This window comes from Paramormyrops kingsleyae, chromosome 9 (genome assembly GCF_048594095.1).
Source record: "Paramormyrops kingsleyae isolate MSU_618 chromosome 9, PKINGS_0.4, whole genome shotgun sequence".
Lineage (NCBI taxonomy): Eukaryota > Metazoa > Chordata > Actinopteri > Osteoglossiformes > Mormyridae > Paramormyrops > Paramormyrops kingsleyae.
The window spans coordinates 3,170,848-3,195,720 of NC_132805.1; the positions used below are offsets into that span (position 1 = coordinate 3,170,848).

Below are 24,873 nucleotides of genomic sequence, written 5' to 3' on the forward strand. Positions count from 1 at the left end.
CTTTTTTTTGTTAAATTGTTTACAGACAGGCTTTGTGTAATCTGTGAAGTTCTGTTTTTGTTTTAAAATCCACTATATTTTTATTTGTAAGTTTTTATCTTCAGCGGCATTTACCTCTGAAAATTCATCTTAAGACAAACCACCTGGATTTGGGCTGGGGGGTGGGGGGGCTGGCCGTAGACAAAAGGCCTTTGAAAAAACATATTGTCCTGGCTTACACACCCAGACCATCTCCCTTCTGCAGCCAGGACTTGACAACAGGGGTTTTGCCTAAATTAGTCTCCACTCGAGTGACTTTACGAAGGGGCTGGGTTACTGCCTTTGTATGAATCGGGATCTTTTTAAACACAATCTAAAATGTAATTATTGACTTAGAATTAGCCCATTACAGTGTGTAGAGTTGTCTGGTAGCATACGATTCACAATATCACACAAGCTTTTTGTCGCCGGCATGGGAAGTCGGAAGAAAGACCCTCTTGTTCTCTGTGCCCTGCAACTTTGTGCCTTTAAAATGGAAATAAGTCGCGTCTTTGTTTCAACTGTTTATTGCGCCGTCTATTTCTAGCGAGCCTGCTAAATATGCGATCCAGTGCGCATTTATGGGCTTATTTATTCTTAAATAATATCAAGCAAATATGCATAAGTAGAACTTAGGTTTTCCTGTACACTTTTTAGAGATCAGTTGCTAATTATAACGCTGGTTTTAATCGATTTCTTTCACTACTACATAAAAAGTTATAAATTGCTAAAAAGATACAAAATGGCATAACACGTTCACCCCCACAGAGTAGCTCATCACTGGGGGATTAAGGTGCATGACTACTTAAAAACTGCATTATTTATTACACTTGACGTTCAGGTTATACATCAAAACAGTGAATCAATTTCTCTGTACAAACTACACATGCGGGGGAGACAACCAAATTGCATTTTTCACCAAAATTATTTCCAATGTTCCTATTAAACCTATTCCTGGAATATAAGGTGGTTACTAATGCGTGTTGGTCTAAATTTACCTCCGCAACATCAATCACCCTCAGACTTCTCAGAGTTTTCAGACTTTGAGCGTTTTAAGCCCGGTATATTAAAAAACATTAAGGGAACGCAGGACTTAACTTTAATATGAGAAATGTCTATGGAGGAGATAAGCTCAGGGGGAAGAGAATCCATTTTCACCTCATGCCTGAAGATGTCATCGCCAAAGCAGTTAGACCTATACAGCAGGTGTGTGACAGGAGGATAATTTTAAGTGAAAATGATCGTTTTTGCCAGCGTCTCAAAGAGACGGACACGTAACGGATTCACAAAGGAGTAGCGCTGACCAGCGCGCCGCGACGCGTCTCAGAAGTTCGGCGAAAGGAATAATTGGCCGAGACTCGGTTTTCCCGGAGTCGTAGACGCCCCACTCCCTCTCAGGTCTTGGGGCCAGCGACAGATGGCTCACCACCTGATAGAGGCCAGTCTAATGTAAGATTCATTGTGCCTGACAGGATATCAGAGATCAAACGACATTGTGGAAGGTGAAGAGGCGCCTCGCGCGCCAGCAGCACCGTGTGAAGCGCGGCGGAGGAGTGGCGCTGCGGCCGGCGAGGAGGCCGGGGATTCTAACGGGCTCCCGGCCGGCGTACAAAACGGCGGTGCGCGATGCTGGCAGACGGCGCGCGTCGGGGCGGCGCGCGGGTGCCGCTCTGCACCTGAATCGGCGCGCGACAAGAATACCTCCGCCGCCTTGGAGGGGAATCAGTCGGCAGTGAATGACTTTCTGAAACACCCCTTAGATACAAGTGTCTGCAGACCTCGGAAATACTATATTGGAGTATTTATGTTGATTTATTTTGTGGGAAGATACATTTACAAATAAATTTACAAATATATATTTAAATAATAATAATAATAATAATAATAATAATAATAATAATTTATTTTTCGTATGAACAGTTGAAACAGCTGTTGTACTCAGCTGTTGTCTTTGCTTTTGTGGCCATTCTTTTCTGACCTCTCTCAGTAACAAGGTATTTTCAGTCACGTGTGACCAGTTTACTGGGTGCACATGCTTTTAAATGCAAACAGTAAATTACACAGAGTCAAGAAGTTCACTTATTGTTTGGCTAAGCATTAGATGCCTGATCAAAGCGATTTTCAATGTGCTTTGTATGTTTGGTGCCAGACGTGGAGGTTCCAGCAGCTCAGAATCAGCCCCCTTCCTGGGATTTTCACACACTACGGTGTCTAGAGTTTACAGAGAATGATGCAACAAACAAAACATATGCAGTCTGTGGAATGGTGCTGGGGTGAAAATATCGCCATACGAGAGGTTAATGGGGGCTGATGAGATCTGTTAAAGCTAACAGAAAGCCACAAGTGAAGAAATAGCAGCTCGGTATATCAGTGATGTGAAGAAATGGCTTCACAGAGTAAGCAAGCCAACATCTACCTCTGAATCAGTCTTGGAGGCACAAAGAGGGCCCTACCTGGTACTAGCTGGGTGTAATATTAAACTGGCTACTAAATGTGTGTGTGTGTGTGTGTGTGTGTGTGTATATACTGTATATATATATATATCCAGCTTCACAGCTTTCTAAACATGGACCATCTGCTATTTATTACTGTTACATGCACAATATAATGGCTTCACCTCACCTGCTTTCTATCTGAAGTTTACTGGTTAAATAGTGTTGGGGAGGGTGATGCATTTCAGGCACTGGTAATGCCTGGGAGCTTACCACTGCTTCTTGTTGACTGTAAATTATATTTGTTGGGTTGGGTGTTTTTAGGAAACTTCAGTCCCTTGGGTGCCGCAGTTGCTGATGTAGAAGACGATAATTGCACGCTATTTCAGGCCTAATATTTTGATAAGTACGTTAAATTGTGTTTCTGGTAAGACAGCCTTAAAAATAACATAATAGCATAATACAATAAGATATATTAGATGATATGTAATGAGATTGGCTATAATACATTTTATGAAAAAATATTTTTGCGGGTGGTTTCTTCATTTAAAATTGTGGCCCTAAATGCAGTATCTTCATTCGTGTCAGACCTATATTCCACTGATTTAAATGACTCTAAATGTACCTGCACAGCTGTACCAGGGGCTGTAATATTCAACATAATCTTGAAGTTGGTATTAATCTCCCTGCTCTACCTCCGGTGTTTTCATAAAGCACTGTTGTTCCAGTGAATTACTCCTGAATGATTTATGTTCACTGGCTCCTCCACTTAGCGACACGTACGAGCGGAGATAAAAACACACTTACAGCTTTTTCGTGGGTAAACACGCCGTATTAAAAGCCAACACGCTTTGGAAGTTCAAACACGTTCGCCGCGCCGAGCGCCTGAATGTCATTTCACTTTACAAATACCGCGCCATCGCAGCCAATCGGGCGGGTGGAGGGAGCAACACAAACCATTTAACCTCGGCAAACATATTATGTCATAAACCAGCAACGTGGCTTAAGAGCCTCAGCAAATATGAACGCGGATGGAAGGGGACAAATAAGGGCCATCGGCGAAGGCCCAGGTGAATGCTGGCCATTGGCGTAATGGGTTTGCGATGACTCAAGGAGTACTGGCCATCTGGTAGCATCGGAGAGAAAAAAACGCCCTGGCACGGGGTTGAAACAGCAAAAAATGACTTTCGACCATAACAAAAAAACCTTGGATGCAAATAACAAGCCGTTCAGTCACAGTTTTCAATACGGTTTACTTCAGGGGATTGTCACACAGTTTTGTGTTAAAGCACAACTGATCACACAAAGAAAAAAACAACATAAGTCTGTGTCCGGCTCCAAACAAATTTGTTTATAAACTCATCCTGCTCTGAACTCTCGGGCCATACCAGCCATCATTTCCCTGATGACACAGAAAGACACCACATATTTAAACGATGGGCGTCTTTGCATTGGATTTCAATGTTGGACTTTGAATAAACCACAGTGATTTGTGTGCTGCTTGGAGCTGTGAAGTAAAGCAGGAGCTGCCAGCTCAGCCCTGTCCACCACAGTTTCATAGTCATTTACAAATATTTGGTCACATTAAAGATTATCTTTATAAACAGAAACAAGTTCTGAGCGTCTCATCTGAATTTACATTGCACGTGAAGCTATGTGACCAGATGTAAGTGATTAAAAATAAATCACAGTGTTTATGGTAGTATTTATGGTGTTCTCTCAATTCCTGCAAAATAATTTCTTAAGTTAGCAACTGATTTTAAGGGTTTGTGGAAAACTGACCCAACATTAAAATTAGCATTAAGAAGTAGGAAATATATGCAATGTCTAGACTATTATGCACAATGTAAAAATATATCTGCGGCCACATGTGAAGCCAGCAGTTCACCTGGGGGATAACTTCAGAAGCTATTGCTCTTTAGATATTTATATCTGTGGTTTAGAGAAGCTTCATACATATCTTGAATTTGTGGATCAGGTGATGTTACTTCAGGGCAATCAAATGTACTTCACAACTCAAAGTCTCGTAAATCAGCCATGCTAGGGATACTGAATTGTTTTATCCTTCGTACTCTAAAATACAATACAAATTATTAAGCAATTAATGTCTTTATACTTTCGTAAACTTATTCTGCTTTTAAAAAAGGACACATATGCTGCAATTTTTGCAGAACCTAACCATCATCTGTATTTATTCTCATAAAATAAAAAATGCCATATACAAGGTATATTTAGCTACATATACATGTTGTTTTCAAAAATGAAAATGTAATGTTGTTAAAGAAAAACCATAAACGAATCTAAATGTCACAAAGACGCTTCTTTCATTAGAAAGTCGGGCGTATTTTCAATACACTATGCAAAACTCACAATTTCCAACCAAAAAGTACTAAACTCAGATTTAATTATATAATTATTATATACCTGTGTTTATGAAAACAAGCAGCTTTGTATCTCTGGCAAATACAAACTCACATAGTTGTAAAAAACAGAGGCTTGACAAACAAATGGACAAATGGTCCCTGCTTCATTTAATTATCTTTTTTTTTTTTTTAAATAAAATACCACACAAAACTACCAATAAAAGCCTCAGTGTGTAGGTACATTTAAATAATTACGAGGAAGAAAAGTTTCATTTTTGTTTTTATTTCTTCAGTTCTGGCTTCCAACTCCTTGATGAACTTATTATAGGTGAATTGTATGGAAATCCTGAATATAGTGTACATATGTGTATATATATCAAACCCTTTACAAACGTCTTGAGTTGAGAAGTGAAAATGAAAGCAGTGGATAGAAAAGGGGCCACACAATGCTGGGGTCTTTACCGTATATAGGATGATTATTTCCAAGCTTCATGCAGTATTACTGAGTCTGTCAGTCGCCTGGCGGCTTTGTCGGAGGAACAAAAACAACAAAAATAACTTTTACATTTATATTCAATGGTCTCTGTAACTTTACATGACAGTGGCAGCACTAGGTGGTCTTGTGTACATATATGTGTATATATTTAGGTATATATAACTGCATTCTTACGATACGCATTTGACTTCTTGTATTTTAAAATCACATCCGCGGGTACAATGTGACTTCCTGTTGGACACACTGCGCTCAGACCATCGGACTTACTGGCTTCAGATTACATCTGAGAGAAATGCCAAGGGAACCAATGGTTTGCAGAAGCAGGTCCCACAATGGGCCTGTCTGAACAATGGGGGCAAGTTGATAAAATTAATGATAAAAATAATAGGGTCAATGCTGTACCGACCACAGTTCTCTGCTGTTTCACTCATTATACATTGCAGATGAATGTACCGTATTTGTGTTTTCATGCTGACATTTAATCAGTCAAGTCCCAGTTCCAAACTAGCACACACTTCATGAAATAAGCCAGAAATGCTATAACACAAAATATGAAAGAAAAAAAAATCCATTTGCTCATTAAGTTCTAATCTTTATATATAAGAAAACAAAAAAAATGTAGTCTTAGTATTTGCTTAATATGCCAACTAACTCCAGGCTCTTATACAGAGTTACCTCAACATCTATAAGTATGTCAATTCACCATAGAAGCATTTTAAAAGAAGCATTTGACATTTATTGATCTGAATTAGTAAAAGAAAAAAAAAACATGTATATAGAGGTTGACTTCTGTGTTAGACGGTGAACAGATACAAATGAAAAAATGCCCCTAACAATCAAAGTTTTTTCACACTTTCTCTGAACATTCTTTTTTGTTTTGTTTTTTTGTTTTTGTTTTTTTTTTTTTTTTTAAGGAATATGGCAGACCTATACAAATACCCTTTTATAAACACGATCAATGATATGAACTTGGCCTGGTAGCTTACACTGTCAGTCCTTGTTGTTAAAGTGCACTCTCCGTCCTGGGATAACAGTGGCGATGTGAGAAGAAATGGGGTCAGAAGGAGCAACGAAAAAATTCTACGTCCCCCACAAACACAGTACCGGAATGGTCCAAGTCGGCAGACGTTAATAGACGTAGCCTTCACTGTATGGGTGGGGGTTGCAATAGCCCCCTTCTTGCACGTAAGCCATGCTCTCGTCAAAGTGCGACAGAGGGACTGTGTCCTCCTCGTTGATTTGCCGCTCAATGTCAGTCTTCAGCACGGGACGCTGATTGTCGGGGAATGCCATAGAGAACAGGGCCTCCGGGTCACAGACGAACTTGTAGACATATCTCTCCCCCGCCACCTTGGAAAAAGACAAAACAGACTCCGGCATTCAGTACAGGGCCCTGTCACGGAAACCAAACAGCTGACATCTGATTCGCGGCCCGTCTTGGGTGTTTTTCAGGTCTCACCTTTTGCATGATCCCCTTCTCGTAATAATAACGCAACGACCGGCTCAGTTTATCGTAGTTCATAGCTGGTCGATTTTTCTGAATTCCCCATCGGCGAGCAACCTAAAAAAAGTTTTAATTAAGGCAGCGTGTAATGTATTCTGGACGTCCTGTGAAAAATGTCACATTTTCAATGAAGGTTTTATGCTTAAAATACATCCACCTTGATAGTGAACTAGCTACTGAATAGTTAACAATAGCAACGTTAATTATCCAGAACTTGATAATATCTTTATTCTGTATTATTACTCTGAAGTTAATACCTTACTGTTCAAAATTATATTTCAATGCAAATTCATACATTAAAATCATTAAGCAAAAGAATCTGAATGAATCATAAATCATGGTGACTGATAATTCAAAACAAATGCCTAGTCTTTTTAAACCAGTGTAAATATTTAACTTGTGTTTTATTTCTTTTTCCAATTATTTCAATTACCATACATAATGGGAAATGTATAAGACTTTTAAATTCCTTATACAAGATGTTGTATTTGATATGTATTCATGGGTAATTTCACACACAGATACACACATATGAGATGAAGCTGACATTGAATTGACTGGCATGTGACAGAGCCAATAAAAGGCAACACAATTAAAATTTACGTCTCATTCCCAGACTTTGTAATCTATCTTGTAAATCACAGTAGGACCATAACGAAGGGAGAGATAATCATACAAGGAGCTTAAAATAAGACATTTGAGCCAAAGAAATTCTTGGGGCAAGGTGCTAAAAGTACCGTATCATTCATCTTCCAAAAATACCGAGCACTTGGCTCCCTTAAATCAGTTAATAAATATTTTAAGCTAATTACGCGACACCACAGAGAGATGCTCATGGCTTGCGGATGCGACACCGCCAAATCTGGCCAGGTATGAGTTACGCGCATCTCCACGATGGCCTGATGTCACCAACGGCCCTACATTCCGAGATTATGTCACCAAATAACCATCCGTTCCATATTAAAAGGAAGAATCGGATTTGCGTAATATAGCAACTCTGAGAGATACAAGCAACAAAACCTCAATTAAGGAGCAGCATGGGCAGCACGTCTGCGGGCTGGAGCGCCGATAATTGGACGTCATCCTGGACGGAGCAGACATCGGAGCAGATGTGACAGCACCTGTGCCTCGGACCACCCACCCTGGTGCCGTCTTCAAGGCCCACTTCCACTTACGCACCGGGGCCGTGTGTGTGTGTCCCTTCATGAAGCCCACTGTGCATTCAGGTCCTACACCTGCCGGGCCAGGGCGGGGGGCTGGGGATTTACAGCAACCGGCCGCACAAAAGCGAGTGCGTCTCAGTCACCTGACGCCATGAATGGTGCCCCTGTTCGCCGCAGCTGACGGGGCCCACCGCGTACGGCCGTGGCCGTGGACGGGAGCCAAGGCCCCACACCGCCAGCCCCCCTACACCGCCAGCCCCCCGCACTGAGCCTCTCTGTCCAGGAAATCATGGCACGGGCCCGAGAGCTGAGGACGATTCACGGCTCCTTTTCAGGCACAAAATTGTCCCCCGGATCATCCAACCCTCCATCGCAGCCGATCCCTTGAACCACATTTTAGGTCTTTTGCAGCTACTCCTTACTACCAGATCTTCATTCATAATTTTCTGGTGTGAGGGTTTGGTTGCAGGAATAATGTTAAGCCCTGCTAGTGGAAGATCAGGCGGGAAATGCGGCCGGTGGGGGTGGGTGTGTGGGATGGTCACCTCTTCTGGCTCGATGAGCTTGAACTCCATGCCTCGCCCGGTCCAGGCGATGAAGTGCGAGTTGGACGGGTCGTCCAGGAGGGCGACGAGGAACTGCCAGAGCTGGAGTGACCCTCTGCGCTGGTACGTGGGCCCTTCGCGGTACAGGCCAGACTCCTGTTTAATGTCACCTTGGGGGGGGTTGTGGGGAGGGGAGCAAAGAGGCGAGTAAATACCTGACATGGCGCACCATGTAGGGAAGCTGCTAATGTACAGCCCAGAATGGTAGTGGTGTGAAATTCCTTCTGGGGGGGACTTTGCCAACGTGCAACGTGCTACAGGACGCCTCACCTTCGTGCTTTTCCGGAACGACGCAGGTGTCATCGTAGAAATGCCTGGCAACTTTGTCGAACATGCAACCTACAAAACACAGACATTTATTACAACAAAAGTCTATGCCTATTATGCTATAACAAGATGCAGTTTCTTATTTTATTTTATTAGCACGAAGCACGGCTTACGAATTACCATCGGTCCTGTTGGTGTGAGCCAGGTAACCTTCTTGTCTCATGTATACAGAATGACAGCTAGGCACTTCTGTGAGGGACGTAAAAAGGATGAGGGAACAATGTTACAAACCGCAGAGGGACACTATGGCCAACATCTTTATGACAGTGTTTCCCAGTCTGGGTCTCGGGGACCCACAGAGATGGAGGGAGCAAAAATGTGGACTGTCTAGCAGGGAGCTGGGAGGGAGCAAAAATGTGGACTGTCTAGCAGGGAGCTGGGAGGGAGCAAAAACTGTGGACTGTCTAGCAGTCTAAATAAAAAACACTGCTCTATGAGGTCAAAAGCTACATTCTTCCCCATGTCCATTCAGCTCAGAAAGGACTCAGTGCTGAAGCAAAGCCTGAGATCAAGTCGTGTAGAAATACATGGATGGAAAATTTTGATTTCATTTAATTTAACAAATCAACATTCAAATGAAAGCAAAATCAACAATCGGGAGTCATAAAAGGCCAACAAAGACCATCTGTTCTCCTACCAGTGGTCAAGGATCTCTTTGATTTATCATTCTCATTTCACAATACTTAGATGCTAAGAATAAACATTTGATCCATACTTTAAAATATCATAACATAAAGTATCCATTTCCTTTTTAATGCTTAAATAGAATACATTGTAGGCACTGTCATTTCCAATTCTGTGCCACAAAGGTAAAACAAAGTCTTAAGAATACATAACTCTCTACCGCTCAATGAGCGACTAGCCCAGTTCATTATGGTCCATAAAGGTTGCCCTGAACATCATCACTGTAATAGGCTGGTAGAGGATATTACTGTTAATGAAATTGCCAGCTGCCCTTCCATCCTCTCCAAAGGGCAGCAGACAGAAAGAGAAGCACCAATATGATCACTAATAAATTCTGCTAAATGCTCGATCTGGGCTATAAAACATGCTGAGAGGTTCTGCTTCCAGGAGGCACGTCAACATCGATACAAGCTTTTCCTCATCTGTGTGACTCTAGTACTGTAAATGAACCCTCCTTAAATCAGGAGCCTATTTTTAGCCCATAGGCTAAAGTGACGGGGGGGTGGGGGGGGGTGGAAGGGGTATTGGAAATCGTTGAATATTTAGACTGGGAGGCTTCTGACCGTGTGGTGAAAAAACAATTAAAGGCCTTGAAATTCAGAACAAGGCGCTGGAAAAGGCGTCATGTTACAGAGAGGCTGGCCAATAAGAAGCATTGTTTAAAAAAAAAAAAAGAATTCTAAACACCCCCAACAGGAAGCAGCTGTGGAGGAGCGCTACATTCCTTCCTGACCGGGCAACTCCGGCAGCCCCTCTCCCCCCCCCCACCCGGCCCGATTTATGAATGAACGCGCCAGGCCTCTGCAGCTCCATTCACAATGTGGCGTGCAGCCCCAAGGGCCGGGGGGGGGGGCTATTAGGGCCAGCAAGCGGGTGACGTGCCTGGGCCCCGGCCCAGCTCTCCATTACACCATCGCAGGAAATGACACGCGTCCGTCTGACCCGGCGCGGCCCCGCAAACCAAATCAGGCGGCTAATAATGCCTTAATTCTATAAACATTCCCATTCCTCTAATGGTAAAAATCTGGTTTTAAAAAGAGGAAACGGCTCATTTTCCACCACTGTTCGAAGGCAATATGGGAAAAAAAATCCGCCCCATTTCCAAATAATGACATTTATCAATATGAGGCAGCTGTCCATTTTTATTCCATTATTTCGACATCGCTAATATATTTAGCTACCCGTTATTCTCGATCAACAATTATTTTGTTCAGTAACCATCTGCAGGTGCCTCCGAATGCAATTATTGCCTAAGAAAAGGTGCAGCGAAGCGCAGCGCACCTGTGTCGTAGGTGAAGTCCCGAGGTTCCTGTTTGATCATCATGGAGTGGGGGTAGCTCTGGCCCACAGGTGCCCCCATCATGGCGGGATGCTCAAACAGGGGGTCTGGATATTCTTGTTTGAACCCCTGCGGGGGGAACGGGATGTTCGGTTCCGACATCTGCCTGTGGTACAGCGGGCGTCCGTCCTGGGACGCAGAGGGCGGCGTGGGGAACGAGTGGCACGGCTCGGACAGCTGCCGTCGAAACCTGGGAGATGGGGGAGAGCGGGGTGATTATCGCCGTGGTTACAGGACAAAGAACAATGGGCTGTCATGACCAAATAAGGTATATTATATATACAAAACAAGTACTCCAAATGATTAAGCAGTGATGGGTCGCGAGCTGATTTCACATCTTCTGTGATCTTAATCTGAAATTACTGATTCATACACGTCCATTTACTCGAAGCACAAACAACGCGAGTCTCTGTTCTCTATTCCCAGCAGCCGGATGCTAGATTACCTGTGGTCCATGGTGAAGGTTGTATCTGGGAGGGGCTGTGAGGGAGGCAGGTGGGGATACGTCCGATCAGGTTTGGGGGTGGGTGCGGTGTTTGGGGAGGCATGCTGGAGTGGGGACACGGGGGTGCTGCAGGGGGTCGCTGGGCTGGAGGGCTTCATTCCTGCACTAGGCTTCGGCTCATAGGCACTGGGGGGGGGGGGGGGGGCGGGGGGGAGGGTGGAGACGGTGGAATGTCAATCAGACAGAGCTGAGTTTTGAGTACGTAGCTTTGACCCTCTGTGACGGTCTCTCTGCGTTGCGATTATGCCCTTCGTCGAAGGACGTGATCAGTTCACGATTTACTAGATGGACGTGGTCTGGGGTCCCGTGGAGACCCCAACATGTGTCGAACCCTTGTTCCCACTGCCTACAACAGGAAGCCCAGGGCCGCATGCAATACAAAATGCAATTCCCACAACATGGATGCCATACAGACGAATGGAAATGTGTTCAACTGACATCCAGTGTGTTATAAAAGCACAAAGACTTCCATTCAGTGGACCCACAAACCCCCCTTTTATTACTAAATAAAGACACGACAAAGAAAAGTAACTCGAACATGGCTTCTAGCAGCAGCCACAGCGTTTAATCTCTCATTCTTCATAGGATGATTAAATACAGGGGACTAATTTAGAGGCTCTGACATTTTCTCCATAGGACTTTAAGCAAATTGTCATTATCATTATCAATGTGGTTGTTTCACTCAAGTGTCATTTGTCTTATAAAAAGGTCTGTTGCTTGCATAATTACAGGAGCATATGGGGAACTAAATGCCACTCACATTTCACAAATCAAATCAATGTAACCCCGGACGTAGCTAGGCAACCGTGCATTACGCACGTTTGTTTTTGCACATTTGAAGGTACAGTTTATTGAATTTAAGGCGCGGTAATTTAGACATAGTAAAGCTGTCTACTTTTCCATTTCCATTTAATACTTGTATTTCGCCACAGTAATGGGCTGGGGGGGCCTCTGTCTCGGCGTGGCCTGTTTACGTGTCCGAACGTCAAAGACTCGGGCGTCGCCGAACGATCCGTTTCATTGGACGTTACCGTCGAAGGAAGTTCGCGATCGGAGGGAGAGAAGCAGAGCAGGGTTTCCATTTTTAATGGCAAAACTTATTATTTATATTTATGATCTATAATCAATTATGATATAACAGAGCTTTCAGTGTCCGTGAGGTGCAGTGGCAGGGGCGTGGCTAAACATTCTGAGCCCCCTGTCACCTTTTGCCCCTGCAATTAAATAATTTCACAATTTTATGTATTCAAGGTCCCCGGTAAAGTCGGCCAGGGCATCCAAAGCCCCCCCCACTCAACACACAGAAACCAGCCACGAGCTGCGTAAGCGGCTGCTATAGACCAGGAGCAGTGACAGAACTATAACTCAGGATTTATATGGGGTGGGGGCCCACCTGATGTTGAACAGGCACTTCTCCCCATAGCTCAGCTTAAAGGGTCGGTCCTGACTGCAGGCGTGGCTCAGCTCCAGGCAGGGACTCTGCGACTCCCGCTTGATCTTCAGCTGCAGTCCGTGGAAAGCCACTACTGAGGGGGGGGGGGGGGGGAGTGCAGGTGGCGGGCGAGAGGGCAGGGCAGGGCGGGGAGGGGAGGGGGCCGAGGAGGGAGCAGGGGTCAGGAAAAAAGGCGGGGAGGCAGGGAGAGGGTGGAAAGGATTAAGAGGGATTAAGGATTATTCATTCCCTGGCTAAATAACAACACTGTGGCATTTACACAAAGAACGTCCCCCTCAGGCTTCCACATGACAGGGCACGAGAGGACAGCAATACTCATTGTGCAATGTGATTGGCTTAAAATAGCATTTGTGTTGCGGTTACAAAACGGGAATGTGCTCCCAAAATGCCCCAAAGCCCCCCCCGGTGACCTCCTCGACGTCCCAACCCCCCTTTCGGGAGCTCACCAACAGCAGAGGTACCATCGATTCAGGGATCGTCACTTGCCGTTTCTAGCGCATTCAGACGGCTGTTAAGTATCAGACGATTCCCGATTGAGTTTTCATCATCTGGGGTCGTGATCGATGCTAACGGGATTAGCCGCGCCGTGCGGCACCCCGGCCCACCGACGCTGGGCTCCAGGGCACCGTAAATAGGAGGCTAATGGCACCGGAGCACTAGTAGGCCTCAACTATGCTGCCCAGCTCCAGACACCAACTGGGGCTTCCTTGTTAATGAATGTCGCGTTAACGGTAAAACGGGAAAAGCCCGTCTTTCAGTTTAAGGCTAGCACCTACCCAACGAGCTTCCATTATTAAATTTTAAACTTGTTGTAGCAGCTCCAGGAGTCCCTAGACGCTTCTGCTTATATGTGTACCTCTGTACACCCTAATGACAATGAAGCTGAACTGAATTTAAAATAAGTGTTTAATTTATTTGCTTTTAAGCATTTGGATGACGTTTTTTTTTTTTTTTTTTTTTTTTAAACATTCAGATCTCCTTACCATTATGACCAATAACTTTAATTTATTATGCACCAGTTTCCCAAGTTTATAACTTACAACTGTTAATACGGTGAGCTTAACATAAATCAATCAAGAATATAGAACTTTCCAAAATCTAGGACTCCAAAACAAATGTTTTTTCACCCATTAATTATGGAAAAAAAAAAACATGCAGTTCCCCCTTAGGAGTTAACTGACCCCCCCGCTGATTCCCTCAGCCCTCATCTCTTTACAGCTGGGCTGAGCGCACAGCAAAACCAAAAACACACTAAACAAACGCCTCTGTTGTGGGATGCTCCATAACTCGGGGGCACTGGGGAGTCAGGGGCGAGGGGGGGGGCAGGATGTTTTTTCTCCCCCCCCCCCCCCCTCCCGCTTGTCCACATGCTAAGCAGATGCCTTGTGAGACGGCCGGCCGGTGTGAAATCAATCTGACAACATGACATGCGAGCTCTCTGTCTCCCGAGACACCGATGTGGGCCGATCGTTTCAAAGCGCGGTGATTGTTAGGGCTCCTCCAAGGGCCGTGACCTTTACGGGTCAGCGACGAAAGGTCAAAAGAATACTTCCTGAGGAGATTACCCCCCCAACTGTATTGGGTTAATTAGCTATTCCTACCAGATCAACCCAGGACTAAATTACGAATGCTAAATAAAACAAGTGTATTCTGTCAGGTACATGATAAGGCTTCTTTGAGTTCTTGAATGTTACATGGCAATGCTTAAGTTATAATAAGTAAATAAATAATTGAACTTTCAATAAATACCGAAGCCTATTTAATTCTAAGAAATAAATTATTACAATCTGTTCCTCTACACACCTTCCCAGTGATCATCTGTAAAAAAAATCAACATTTCCTAATTATTTGCTACTGGAAGCTTCCATCCATATTGGAAGGATGTTTAGGGCAGAAGAAAGTCTTCCCATGTTACATACCAAATCTGACAGATATCTCAAGGACACAGAACCCCTGTGATTGGCTTGTTCTTAAAGAACAAGAGAAGAAAATGGGCAAGAATAAGATAATAAAAGTGCAAAACCACAAAGTCCTGCAAAGGCTGAGTTAGGCTAGAGCTCGTAGTGGCGTTAAGTAGCTGATGAGTCCCATGACAGATGGCAGAAAAACCATTCGGGACCTCATCACAATGAACTATGAAGACCTACGAAAATGCGGAGACAAATGAAAGCTCTTCTGCTGCTTTTTCTGGGGCCAAACCTGGCGTGAAAACACTGGAAGAAGTTCTGCCCACACAAGGCCGGGAATGAGACATATGCAGCTTTATCGCCACAGCGCCGCTCCTCCCATGTAAATGCGAAATGAGTCATTTCACCGTATTGCAGACCGAACAGTTTCTGGCAGGACAAACGCATCCATAAAAGACCCGGAAACGCCAGTATAGATCACACTCTAATGAAAAAGAAAAAAATAAATAAAAGTACAGCGATCGATTAAGGCCTACTTTCCAGAAGGTTCTAGAACATCATGGGTGCAATGCGTCAGTCTGACACAGCTGTCACATATCGTCTCATATTGACTTTCTGTGATCAACACAGTTTCACAAAAAGACTTAAAACTGCAGGGGTGACACTGACCCCTGCTATAAGTTACCGTTGGACACATAAAAAAATTCTGTTTATGTAGGGTGCCTATTACGTATTTATCACTGAAAACCAAGTTGAAAGAAGGAGGACATGCACATACAAATAATGTGTTTTATTTGAATTTTTTTGCAACAACAAAAAAAATCAATAAGAGAAATGCTGCACTTTAAATTGCTGAGGCTAACACTAAAACCTGCCAACCTGTGCAATAGACCCTTGAACTAACCCAGTGAACTGTCAATGATTTTTAAACGACACCACACACACATACTGTACAGCCACCATACTGCAAAGCTAATTACCCACTTGTCTAATCAGTCGTTTGGATTTTTAGTGAAGTGAATGCATTCTCTCAGTACGGGGCACCAAATGTACGAATCAAATATTAAAAAATAAACGCGTTTTTCGTGTATTTGAATCAATCGATAAACGGTCCAGAAGACTTTAGGGCAGAAGTCATGACGCTCACTCGCAAACAGATAGAAGTGTTTAAGGAGACTTAGATGAAAATATAGAGGCAAAAAGGTTTTTCAACTAGATTTGTTATCTATAGCGATTCGCGATTCAACGGCAGTTCGAGAACAACTGGCGGGTTCTATTGCATCGGCACAGCTGAATGGTTACATTTTTACCTTAAAAAAAAAAAGATATATGTCATGGTGGTTAGAAATATTGACTTTTAGTTCCTATGTTGCCTGGCATTGACAGGTGTTTCTGTTAAATGCTTTGTAAGTCAAGCAGGACGTCCATGCTGGGGATGGAGGTGGCATTTCCGAACACTGACCCCATCACATAGCAAATTAAGGAGCATCGTTTGAAACGGAGCCCCCTGGCGATTACCGTTAAGCACTTTTCTCCAGCTGTTCTTCGTAGCGAGAGTGCGGCTTCACCTTAACACCCCCTCCGGTGACATTAATGAGGTCGCAGAAGTGACACTTTCTTTTTACCCAGCGTCGAGTCACAATAATCAAAGAAAAAGAGAAAAATCTAGTCAGCACTGGGTCTATGAAGAGATTCTGTCACGAAAGCCGTGCTCGGATGGTTAGCGAAGGCGTGTTTAAGGACGCGGTTCTAGATCGATGTGCAGGAGGAGAGGAAAGCACTCACTAGCAGAGGACAGCAGCGTTATCCACAAAAAAAGGGCTCTTTGAGAACGAGCATTAAACGGATAAAGTTGCCAACAGAGACAGCAGGTGGGCAGTGCTGTGCCAAGACTCAAACCACCGCAAACACGCTCCCGTGTAAGACAAAAACGTGAGCCGATGTAAACATGACTCTCCCGCCTACTTCGCCGGAGCTCCCTGGGACGAGTGGTACTGACGGGGTGGTGGTGCTAGTGGTGGGGGGCGGGGGGAGGGGGGGGGTGGGGCGCCCCTCCCGCCGCCCTGGAGTTCTCCGGCAAAATCCATATGGGAGGGCTGCAGGCTGGGACGCCTGTCCCGGAGCCCAACCACGCTGCCCTCGCCCTCCCGCCATCTGTTCTGGCCTCCGCATCCTGCTCCAACATGCCAGAAGTAGATCTAATATGGTCAACGGTCTCCTGATACGGAGGGGGCGGGGGGGTTGCGGGGTGGGCCGGAGTGAGTGGCAAGACTGAAGGGCATTTGTGGGGAACTTTGGCGATTGTGTCGTCTATGAGAGATCTGGCCGATGCGCAATCGCAACACACCAGTCAAGAGCTGCCCGGTGCACTTTGAACTCGCAATAATCCAAATGCCAACCGCAAAGCATGATGGGAAATGGACTGAAAAGGTTTTTTTTTTTTTTTTTTTTTAAATGACAATAATCGTCGAGTTGTAAATGTTACAGTCTTAATGGTTTACCGGTGATGCGGCGTCAGGCTTCCCGCTAGATTCTGTAGCTCGCGTGTTTTGTGAACATATACAGTAAAACTCTTCTGAGCTTAGATGAACGGACATCCATAAAAATAAAAAAAAAGAGAGTGTTTATTTCAAGTCCGTTTGAATTTTTGACTAATTAACATGAACATGAGTCATTTACAAGAATGCACTTTTTACAAACCCTCTACACTAAAAAGAAAATTATATGCTGACATTACCGCGCGATGATTTAACAGGAAACAAAGTTAAATCCGTCGGTCAAATCCACAGCACAATTTGGCGTGTTTAGCGCTTGGGCTCATCCATTTTACTAAATAAATAAAAGTAAATAAAGTAAATACCATGTTTACTAATTTCACTCTCATTTATAATCAATAATAGCTGTACTGTACATAACGATGGGAACTAACTGAAAATATGCATGCTTTCAGGAACCATATTCTGCCAAGCACTTAGTTAGAAGGTTAACCTGCATCGAGTCAGGCATTTCCTACATTCGACAGACCCTCGTGCAGACAGTGAAACACAATGCCACCATTTGAGAATACTAGCTATAACATAAGAAGATAACAATAGCATATAAGCGAGCAGATCTCCACTCATCCTCATTTAGCTGCCACAGTGCTATGAAAGGCAGAGTAATACAGTTAAGTTAAACTGTAAGGTCTCACAGCTAGGAAACAGGGCAAGAAGGGATGGCTGCAACATATATAAACATAACCAGCTACTGAAACATATCACACACTGAAGGAGTGCTGTAAATTTCTACTCCAAATGATCTGTAAAGTCTCCTCAAACCAGCACTGGGCCTTTGATGGGGTACAGGTGAGCGATACAGACAGAAGGGGGGGGGGGGACTTCCGGGGGGGTCATACTTACAGTTTTCGGTCTGGAAGTCTGGAACAAATTGCTCATCATTGTCAGGGACTTGAGCTGCGGACAGAATCAAAGGCATTAGAATAGAGAAAGGTGATTCTATGGTACAGGGTTATACCACAATGAACAGCTAGCTAAGCCGTATGGCCACGACCACATCACAGGAGTCTGGTAAAAAAAAACACGGAAAGGCCAGTTTTAAAATCTTTATCTCTTTAACCAAAAGCCAAAGCTTTGTTAGAAGTTTCTATTCCAATGCACATACTTATCCTACTTTTATTTTCTGGATAAGGGATGAAAAAAAGCTCAAAACCGATAAAAGCACAAAACCAGCACAGCCTGAAAAAGGATCGCAAATAGCGATCACTGCCGACAAGATATAATTTGTACGTTTCTTGAATGCCCTTCAATTTGAACACCTTGTGGGATCCTTCCCCAACGCGGCACGCGAGAGTAATTTCATAGTCGGGGTTATGCCTATAGCGTAATGTTTCACCTGTCATTCACACGTTTACCTGGAGGATTAATGCTAAGAGAGTCCCCATAATGGGTTCAATTACCTTTATATATCATACATTTACACTTAGAGCCAACTGTTATGTTGAAGTTGAAGAACTGCTAAAGCGAGACGATGGGAGATTTAACTGTGCATAGTCATTAACACATTTATTTATAAGCATAAGACATGTGGAAGCTCATTTTCAGACGTTTAATTGGCAACGCCGCACGGACAATTAACGTGTTGAGGCATGCAGGTACACCCACATCTCCCTTAAATCACGAAGCCAGCACGACCACACGCAAAACAAAAATGAAAGAAACGTGCAGAAATTCGGCAATAAGCCGAACAAGCCGTTTATCAATGAAGGCCTTGATACATTTCTACACATTTAATAATCTGTAAATAAAACATTTCCAGTAACGATTTTAAAGGGAAAAAAAAATTATTAGGAAGAACACAAACGTGCTATTTTTGCACCCATTATAGAATTTAGAATTGCACCCGTAGATGTGTCGTGGTATATTTATATTTATATTAAATATAAATGCAATCATGGTGCAGCTTCCCATTTCCAACAATAAGCAGAAAAACACACGAAAACCCGCTCAAAGTCAGCCGGCAACAAAGTCCGCCGGCTTTTCCATGTCACCGTGGCTACCGGAGATCGCACACGCGGCGTGAAAAGTCGCTGTGCGCGGTGGAGGCATCCAGCCCGTGGCTGAACACGCGGCACGTGCCACTAGCCCACGTGAAGGAAAACGGCACGGGATTTGCCCAAATTCCAACGATCCCGCTTCACGCCATCGTGTCGGGCAAAGCGACATGATACGGCGTTCCCGCAAACCAAGTGGGGCCTGTATGGGTTGGTGGGTGGTGTTCGGTGGGGGTGGGGGGGTGTCTTGGCCAAGCTAGCCTCTTCAGGTTTTAATTAAAACCTGTTCCCCGCACGAAGACGCAGAGTAGTAGGGGACATGAGAGCAGGGGCCAGCGCCAAGCCGGCCTGTCGGATATATGAGTCACTCCAAGCTCTCCGTGAATGGGACAGCTGATCCAGGGAACAATTCCTGAGGACAGCAGGGGGACTGGAGCTCTGCCGCCATTCACAAAAAAAAAAAGGAGAGAAACAAGTGAGGGCCAAACACAGGCTGAGCCTGAAGGAGGGAGCAGAGCACACCCACAGCTTGAATCTGCCAGGACCTGCTTTTTTATGCTATTTTCTTTTTAATTTTACGCGTCTTTAAGGACATGGATGCAGTACACAGTGTATGTTTTCTGGTGGCTACAGTCCAAGTCAGCTAAAGCACTGCATTCAAAAAGAATGCATGGACATTACGCAGAGCACAAAATCCACTATCCAAGAAGATTCATAAAATAATAATTATTATTATTATCCTGTAGATATGACAGCATACTTTTAAAATTCATAACAGTGCAGTACACTGACATCTTAAAGGTCCTGCCATAAACCCAACAGAGAGCAAAACGCAGCCGCCTTGATCTCTTCTTTCTGGGAAATACACCTGTAATGAAGCTGAGACTCATCATCTTCTTAATCCATGATGTCAGAGATTCAGTCTAGAATAATCCTTTCTCTTATTTCCAATTACCTGAACTAATAAATCTTCGAAACAGGTAGTATTCGTTTTTATCTTAATGGACAGGAAGTAATTTATTAAATCTGGAATCCTGAACCACACTCCTCATTGATCTAAGACAGGTAGAATTGTAATCCTTACAGTAATATCTACACCAGTGAACAAAGTCATTTTTCCCTCTGACTGAAATGCTGAAATATTAAAATGATGTCTTATTCTCTGAGCCCTGCGGTATATACTTTATAATCTTACTAGCTCAATGCACTGGTGAAGTATTCCCAAATCTATTTTAAAACAATTTTCATTTTAAAGTCTTAATTTATACTGCTTGCATTTTGAAACGTGCTAAAGAATAGATGAAGCTGGTCTTAGGGTATAAAATATCAAGTTGCCTTTTTCACCTGTGTAACGGTGGGGATGAATTTTTCACATGCCTGGAAAAAGACACAACTCCAAAGACCAGCTTTCTCTAAAACACAGTTAAGCAAATATAAGCGCAAATTTTCATGAAACCATTTTTAAAGTTAAATCTCAGGTTAGTCTCCAAAGGCCCTTTAAAGTGCACATTCCATGTAAAAAGATTTTTAAGGCTTACATTTCCGTTTTTCCAATCTTTTTTGACAAATAAGTTCCAATTAAGCACCAAAAATGTATATAAAGCTTTTGCATAAACTTATTTTAGTATGCTTATTAAATATGATAACCGTTTGTTTAACTGAACTGAATTTTAGCAAACATCATGAATACGCTGACCGTGGAGAGTATCACTGGATAATGATACTATTTAAAAAATAGATATTGCTTGGGTTTTTATATTTAACATATTTTAAAGATCAAGCTGGGATTACACTTTGTAGTAACAGATTAAGTACTGAACTGAACTAAGAATGCACTAAACATTTGACCCTGTTATAATTGTCTTGATTTTTTTTAATTTTCATTTTTAATGAATAAGAATTTTCATATTCATTTTAACATTTAGCATTAGTTGAATTTCCCACCCAGAATTTTTATTATTCATTTATGCATTTTTATTCCAAATACTTTTGCCAATATTTCAGAAACTCATTTTAAGATTTTAGAGATTAATAAAACTAAACAAAACACAAATTACTAAAAAAATGTTTCTAAGCAGATTTTTATATATTACACGTACCTGTGTTTTCTAAAAACACAGAAGCTTATTTATTTTAAAACATCTGACTTTAACTTTCTGCTCTATCCATGGGATTAAAAATGATGGTTCCCAAGTATTGTGAAGAGTAACATTACTACCTGGCCACAGCCTAATAGCAAATCCTGTTTCCCCACTTCAACCTTATATTTAGTATGTTCAGAAGAAAAATTATTAAATATTCAGTCTAACTGTATATAAAGCAACTACATACAAGTGCATGTAAAATGTCATGATAAATTTTAAATAAATCACAACACACACAAACAAAGCCACACTTTCACAACTGAACTACAGTACAGAGCTCCTGCTTTATGCTACAGGACAACCTCAGCAGAAAATTATTCCACCAATCAAGTTCCTTTTATGAGCACGATTAAAAGAAAACACTAAAATTGAGTGTCTCAATATGCAAACTCTGGTTCAGAAATTTCTGAGAATTAAAACCAGCAAAACAGCACATTTTCTGAAAGAACCGGAAGGGAAGACAATCGAAACTCGTCACCAACCTAAACTTCGGTGCTGCAAACAGGATGGAAAAAAGACACTTGCACTTAAATCCTGAAGCATCACGTCTGACTTAGACCACAAAGAGCAGTTCTTGCCATTAGAGAGAAGAAGAAAAAAATAGAAGTGCACACAAAATAAAAAAAATATATGTAGCAAAGGTGGTGGATCAGAAATCAACACTTCTGCGCACCTCAGAGAACATAAATCCACTTTTTTTTTTTTAAAAGAAAAAAAAAAGCACAACAGCAGTGAGTACAGCTGCGGAGCGACGCTCTGGAGAGAAGCAGCGCGGAGAGAGACAGGCGCGGAGAGGAGGAGGAGGTGGAGGCACGCTGCAGTCGCTCTTGGCAAAAGCAGAAGAGACAGTGAGCGGAGAGAGATTTCTCCTGGTAATCTGTGATGACACTCTGTGTAGAGCCTCCTCAGCCTCCCTTAAGACCAAGAGCTCATCACAGACTCTAATGTATGCATGACACACACAATGCTTCTCTCGCACTGCCATTAATTGGGCTACACATTAGGAAAAGGTAACTTCAGGCAGATCTCATCCTGCGCTGCTCTTCTCTCTCTCCCTCTCTCTCTCTCTCTCTCTCTCACCCCTCTCGCTCTCTCCTCTCTCTCACTCTCTCCCCATAACTTCCCATCTAACTCGCCCGGTGACTTTGTAGTAACATGGAAACCACGTACCTTCAGCAAGCCAGGTCTCCTGCAGCTGACTGAGGTCCTGAAAGAGTTCTACGGGCAAAGAGACATACAGACAGTTCACACGGCACGGTCACAGCGAGAGAGCAGCACTCATAGGTCTGCATACACTGGCTGAGAGGCCAAAAGTACTACCTCACAGTTCCGGCTAAATTTGTAACTAAGGGAATCTATAGGGGAGAAAAGCCTTTGCACTCTGTCTCTCTAATTGAGATTTCTAAGCAGTTTCTTGCAGGATGCAGGTAGCCACAAACAAATTGCATTTTGCTAAATGTTAAGAAGCCGTGAAATGAACTTGTCTGTCCCCCCCCCCCACCCCCCCCCCAACTTACCTTCAGTGTCTAGAGCCAGGTCAGAGTTAATGAATTTTCTTTTTCTGTCATTTGCCGTTCTCTCATTACATTTCTTCCCTTGTGGCTTCTAGAAGAAGAAGAAGGAAAAAAATAAAGGAACACAAATCAATTTGTCTCAATGGAATGATTCTCTGTCATGTAGTGCATTTGACAGAAAATGGTTGAAGAAAACTAGAGGTTCAATCATCAGTCTCTCTGGTTTCAAACTTGGCTCAGGTGTTTCATCTCGAAACCTGTCAAAGACAGTCAATCCGGCACTGGATTGTCAGAGTAATAAGGGCTTCAAAATATTTTGGATCATGAGAGTAACAGTACAACAGGAATAAGAATACAAACATTTAGCAATTTTAAACTTATGTCCAAACCTCGTTATTCACAGATTTAAAAAGTCGTACAACTCAATTCATTTAATTTGCAAAGGCTGTTAGCGAGTTAACTTTTTCTCACTCACATTGGTAGTCACGTAAGGCACTTGTTGGTCGCAAAATCCATCCATTCTGCAACTCTAACGTTACAGTTTATCTGACAAGCAACTACAGTCGATCTCCGCTGAGTCTGCCGTCCGATCGCCCTTAGAAGATACAAGGTGGGTTTTAGCAACGGCTAGTAGAAAAAAAAGCATGAATGAACCGTTAGAATTTGCCAGGCTAAACAGCCCACAGCAATCCCATTCACAAAAAAAAGCACGTTAAAAATGACCGCCCTAATGTCAGTGCAGCGATCCTAAAGGGACGGCGCGCGAGGAAGCCCGAAGAGGCTGCAGCTGGCGCGTGCTCTCCTCGCTCTGAATGCGCATGATTACCGCACCATTTATTTACTCTCGAAGCAGAAAAAGATCCGGCTCGGCACTACAAGATACAGTAGCAATGATGGCGATCAACACGTCCTGCACTTACGGATTAGGGACTGGCAAGCCATAAACCGTGCAAAATATATATGCATATGCATATACATGTATGTACTGATGATGGTCATAAACTCGCGCAACACATACGGCATATCGGAGGATCCAGCGGAGTACTCACCTAAAAAAACATGAGCCGCATTCACCCTTAAAGCTTCCCGCAGAATGAAGTTGGAGGGTAGGTGGGTCGGAGCCGCTCGCTGCACCCCGGAGCTCAAAGCCCGGCGCCGGAGCTCCGCTCAGCGCTTCTGCATGGGTTTCTCCTCCCGGGGCCTCCAGCCCAGACTGACGGTGCCCTGCTTCCTATTGGCTGCCATCTCTTTCAGCGGATCAGATTTCCCGATGTCAATCAGCCGCGGCTTTAGGGTTAAACAAACTGTCCCCCGAATAGCTTTTCAAATAATTATTGTCACTTGCAGGTTAACTACCCTTTCGTCGGTTTAATCTGCGGAGCCATCTGCTGCAAAGCACGCTGCCATTAGAAGCTGTTCAATTAGCAATTACACTTATTCTCTCTGAATATTTCGTACCTGTTATAAATAACCAACAGCCAAATCTTAGTATTATAATCATACTCGACAACAACTAATTTGCTCTTATTTCAGTTAAACACATCTATTCTCATATTCAATAGAATTATAAGCGTGTTCGTTTTATTAGCGTTATCTTTTAAAAGAGAATTTAATGAAACACAACGGGGTTGTTTCGCAGATCTATACTTGTGTAACACTATGGTGATGTATTTGTCGCTCTATATATCTTATATATAGTGTTTCTTGTGAGTATAGCTATACAGCAAATATATGGATTCACAATAAGCAGTACAAGGTGCAATTATACAAATTGGAATTTATCGTTATTACTAGTATTATTTGGAGAATGTCGTAAGCAGATTGTATAATATCACGCACATAAAACACAATAGTAAAGCAAATTTCTTAT

The 24,873-nt window shown here is 43.1% G+C and overlaps 1 protein-coding gene across 7 annotated transcripts; it reads right to left on the bottom strand.

The window, feature by feature from the left end:
• Window positions 1-5,076: 5,076 nt before the first annotated feature.
• Window positions 5,077-24,230, bottom strand: etv1 (ETS variant transcription factor 1). 7 transcript variants are annotated; one of them, XM_023802484.2, is made up of 13 exons: window positions 24,053-24,230; window positions 23,479-23,598; window positions 23,007-23,094; window positions 22,660-22,707; window positions 18,195-18,248; window positions 12,830-12,959; window positions 11,377-11,562; window positions 10,874-11,121; window positions 9,029-9,097; window positions 8,852-8,920; window positions 8,522-8,691; window positions 6,769-6,870; window positions 5,077-6,659 (listed from the first exon to the last, which is right to left on the bottom strand). In XM_023802484.2, the coding sequence occupies exons 2-13, from the start codon at window positions 23,521-23,523 to the stop codon at window positions 6,438-6,440; spliced, it is 1,431 nt and encodes a 476-aa protein (XP_023658252.1). In that variant the 5' UTR covers window positions 23,524-23,598; window positions 24,053-24,230; the 3' UTR covers window positions 5,077-6,437. The 7 variants fall into 7 exon arrangements, with proteins under 7 accessions (XP_023658252.1, XP_023658251.1, XP_023658255.1 ...); XM_023802483.2 differs by having other exon boundaries at window positions 12,830-12,962; XM_023802487.2 differs by lacking the exon at window positions 11,377-11,562 and having other exon boundaries at window positions 12,830-12,962.
• Between the last annotated feature and the right edge of the window lie 643 nt (window positions 24,231-24,873).

Coding starts and splice junctions, on each gene's coding strand:
- etv1 (XM_023802483.2), bottom strand. CDS start 23,523: ATGGATGGATTTTGCGACCAACAAGTGCCTTACGTGACTACCAAT. Junction 12,963..18,194: donor AGACTTCCAGACCGAAAACT/GTAAGTATGACC, acceptor CCCCCCCCTCAG/TAGTGGCTTTCCACGGACTG. Junction 11,563..12,829: donor AAGTGCCTGTTCAACATCAG/GTGGGCCCCCAC, acceptor CCCCCCCCCCAG/TGCCTATGAGCCGAAGCCTA.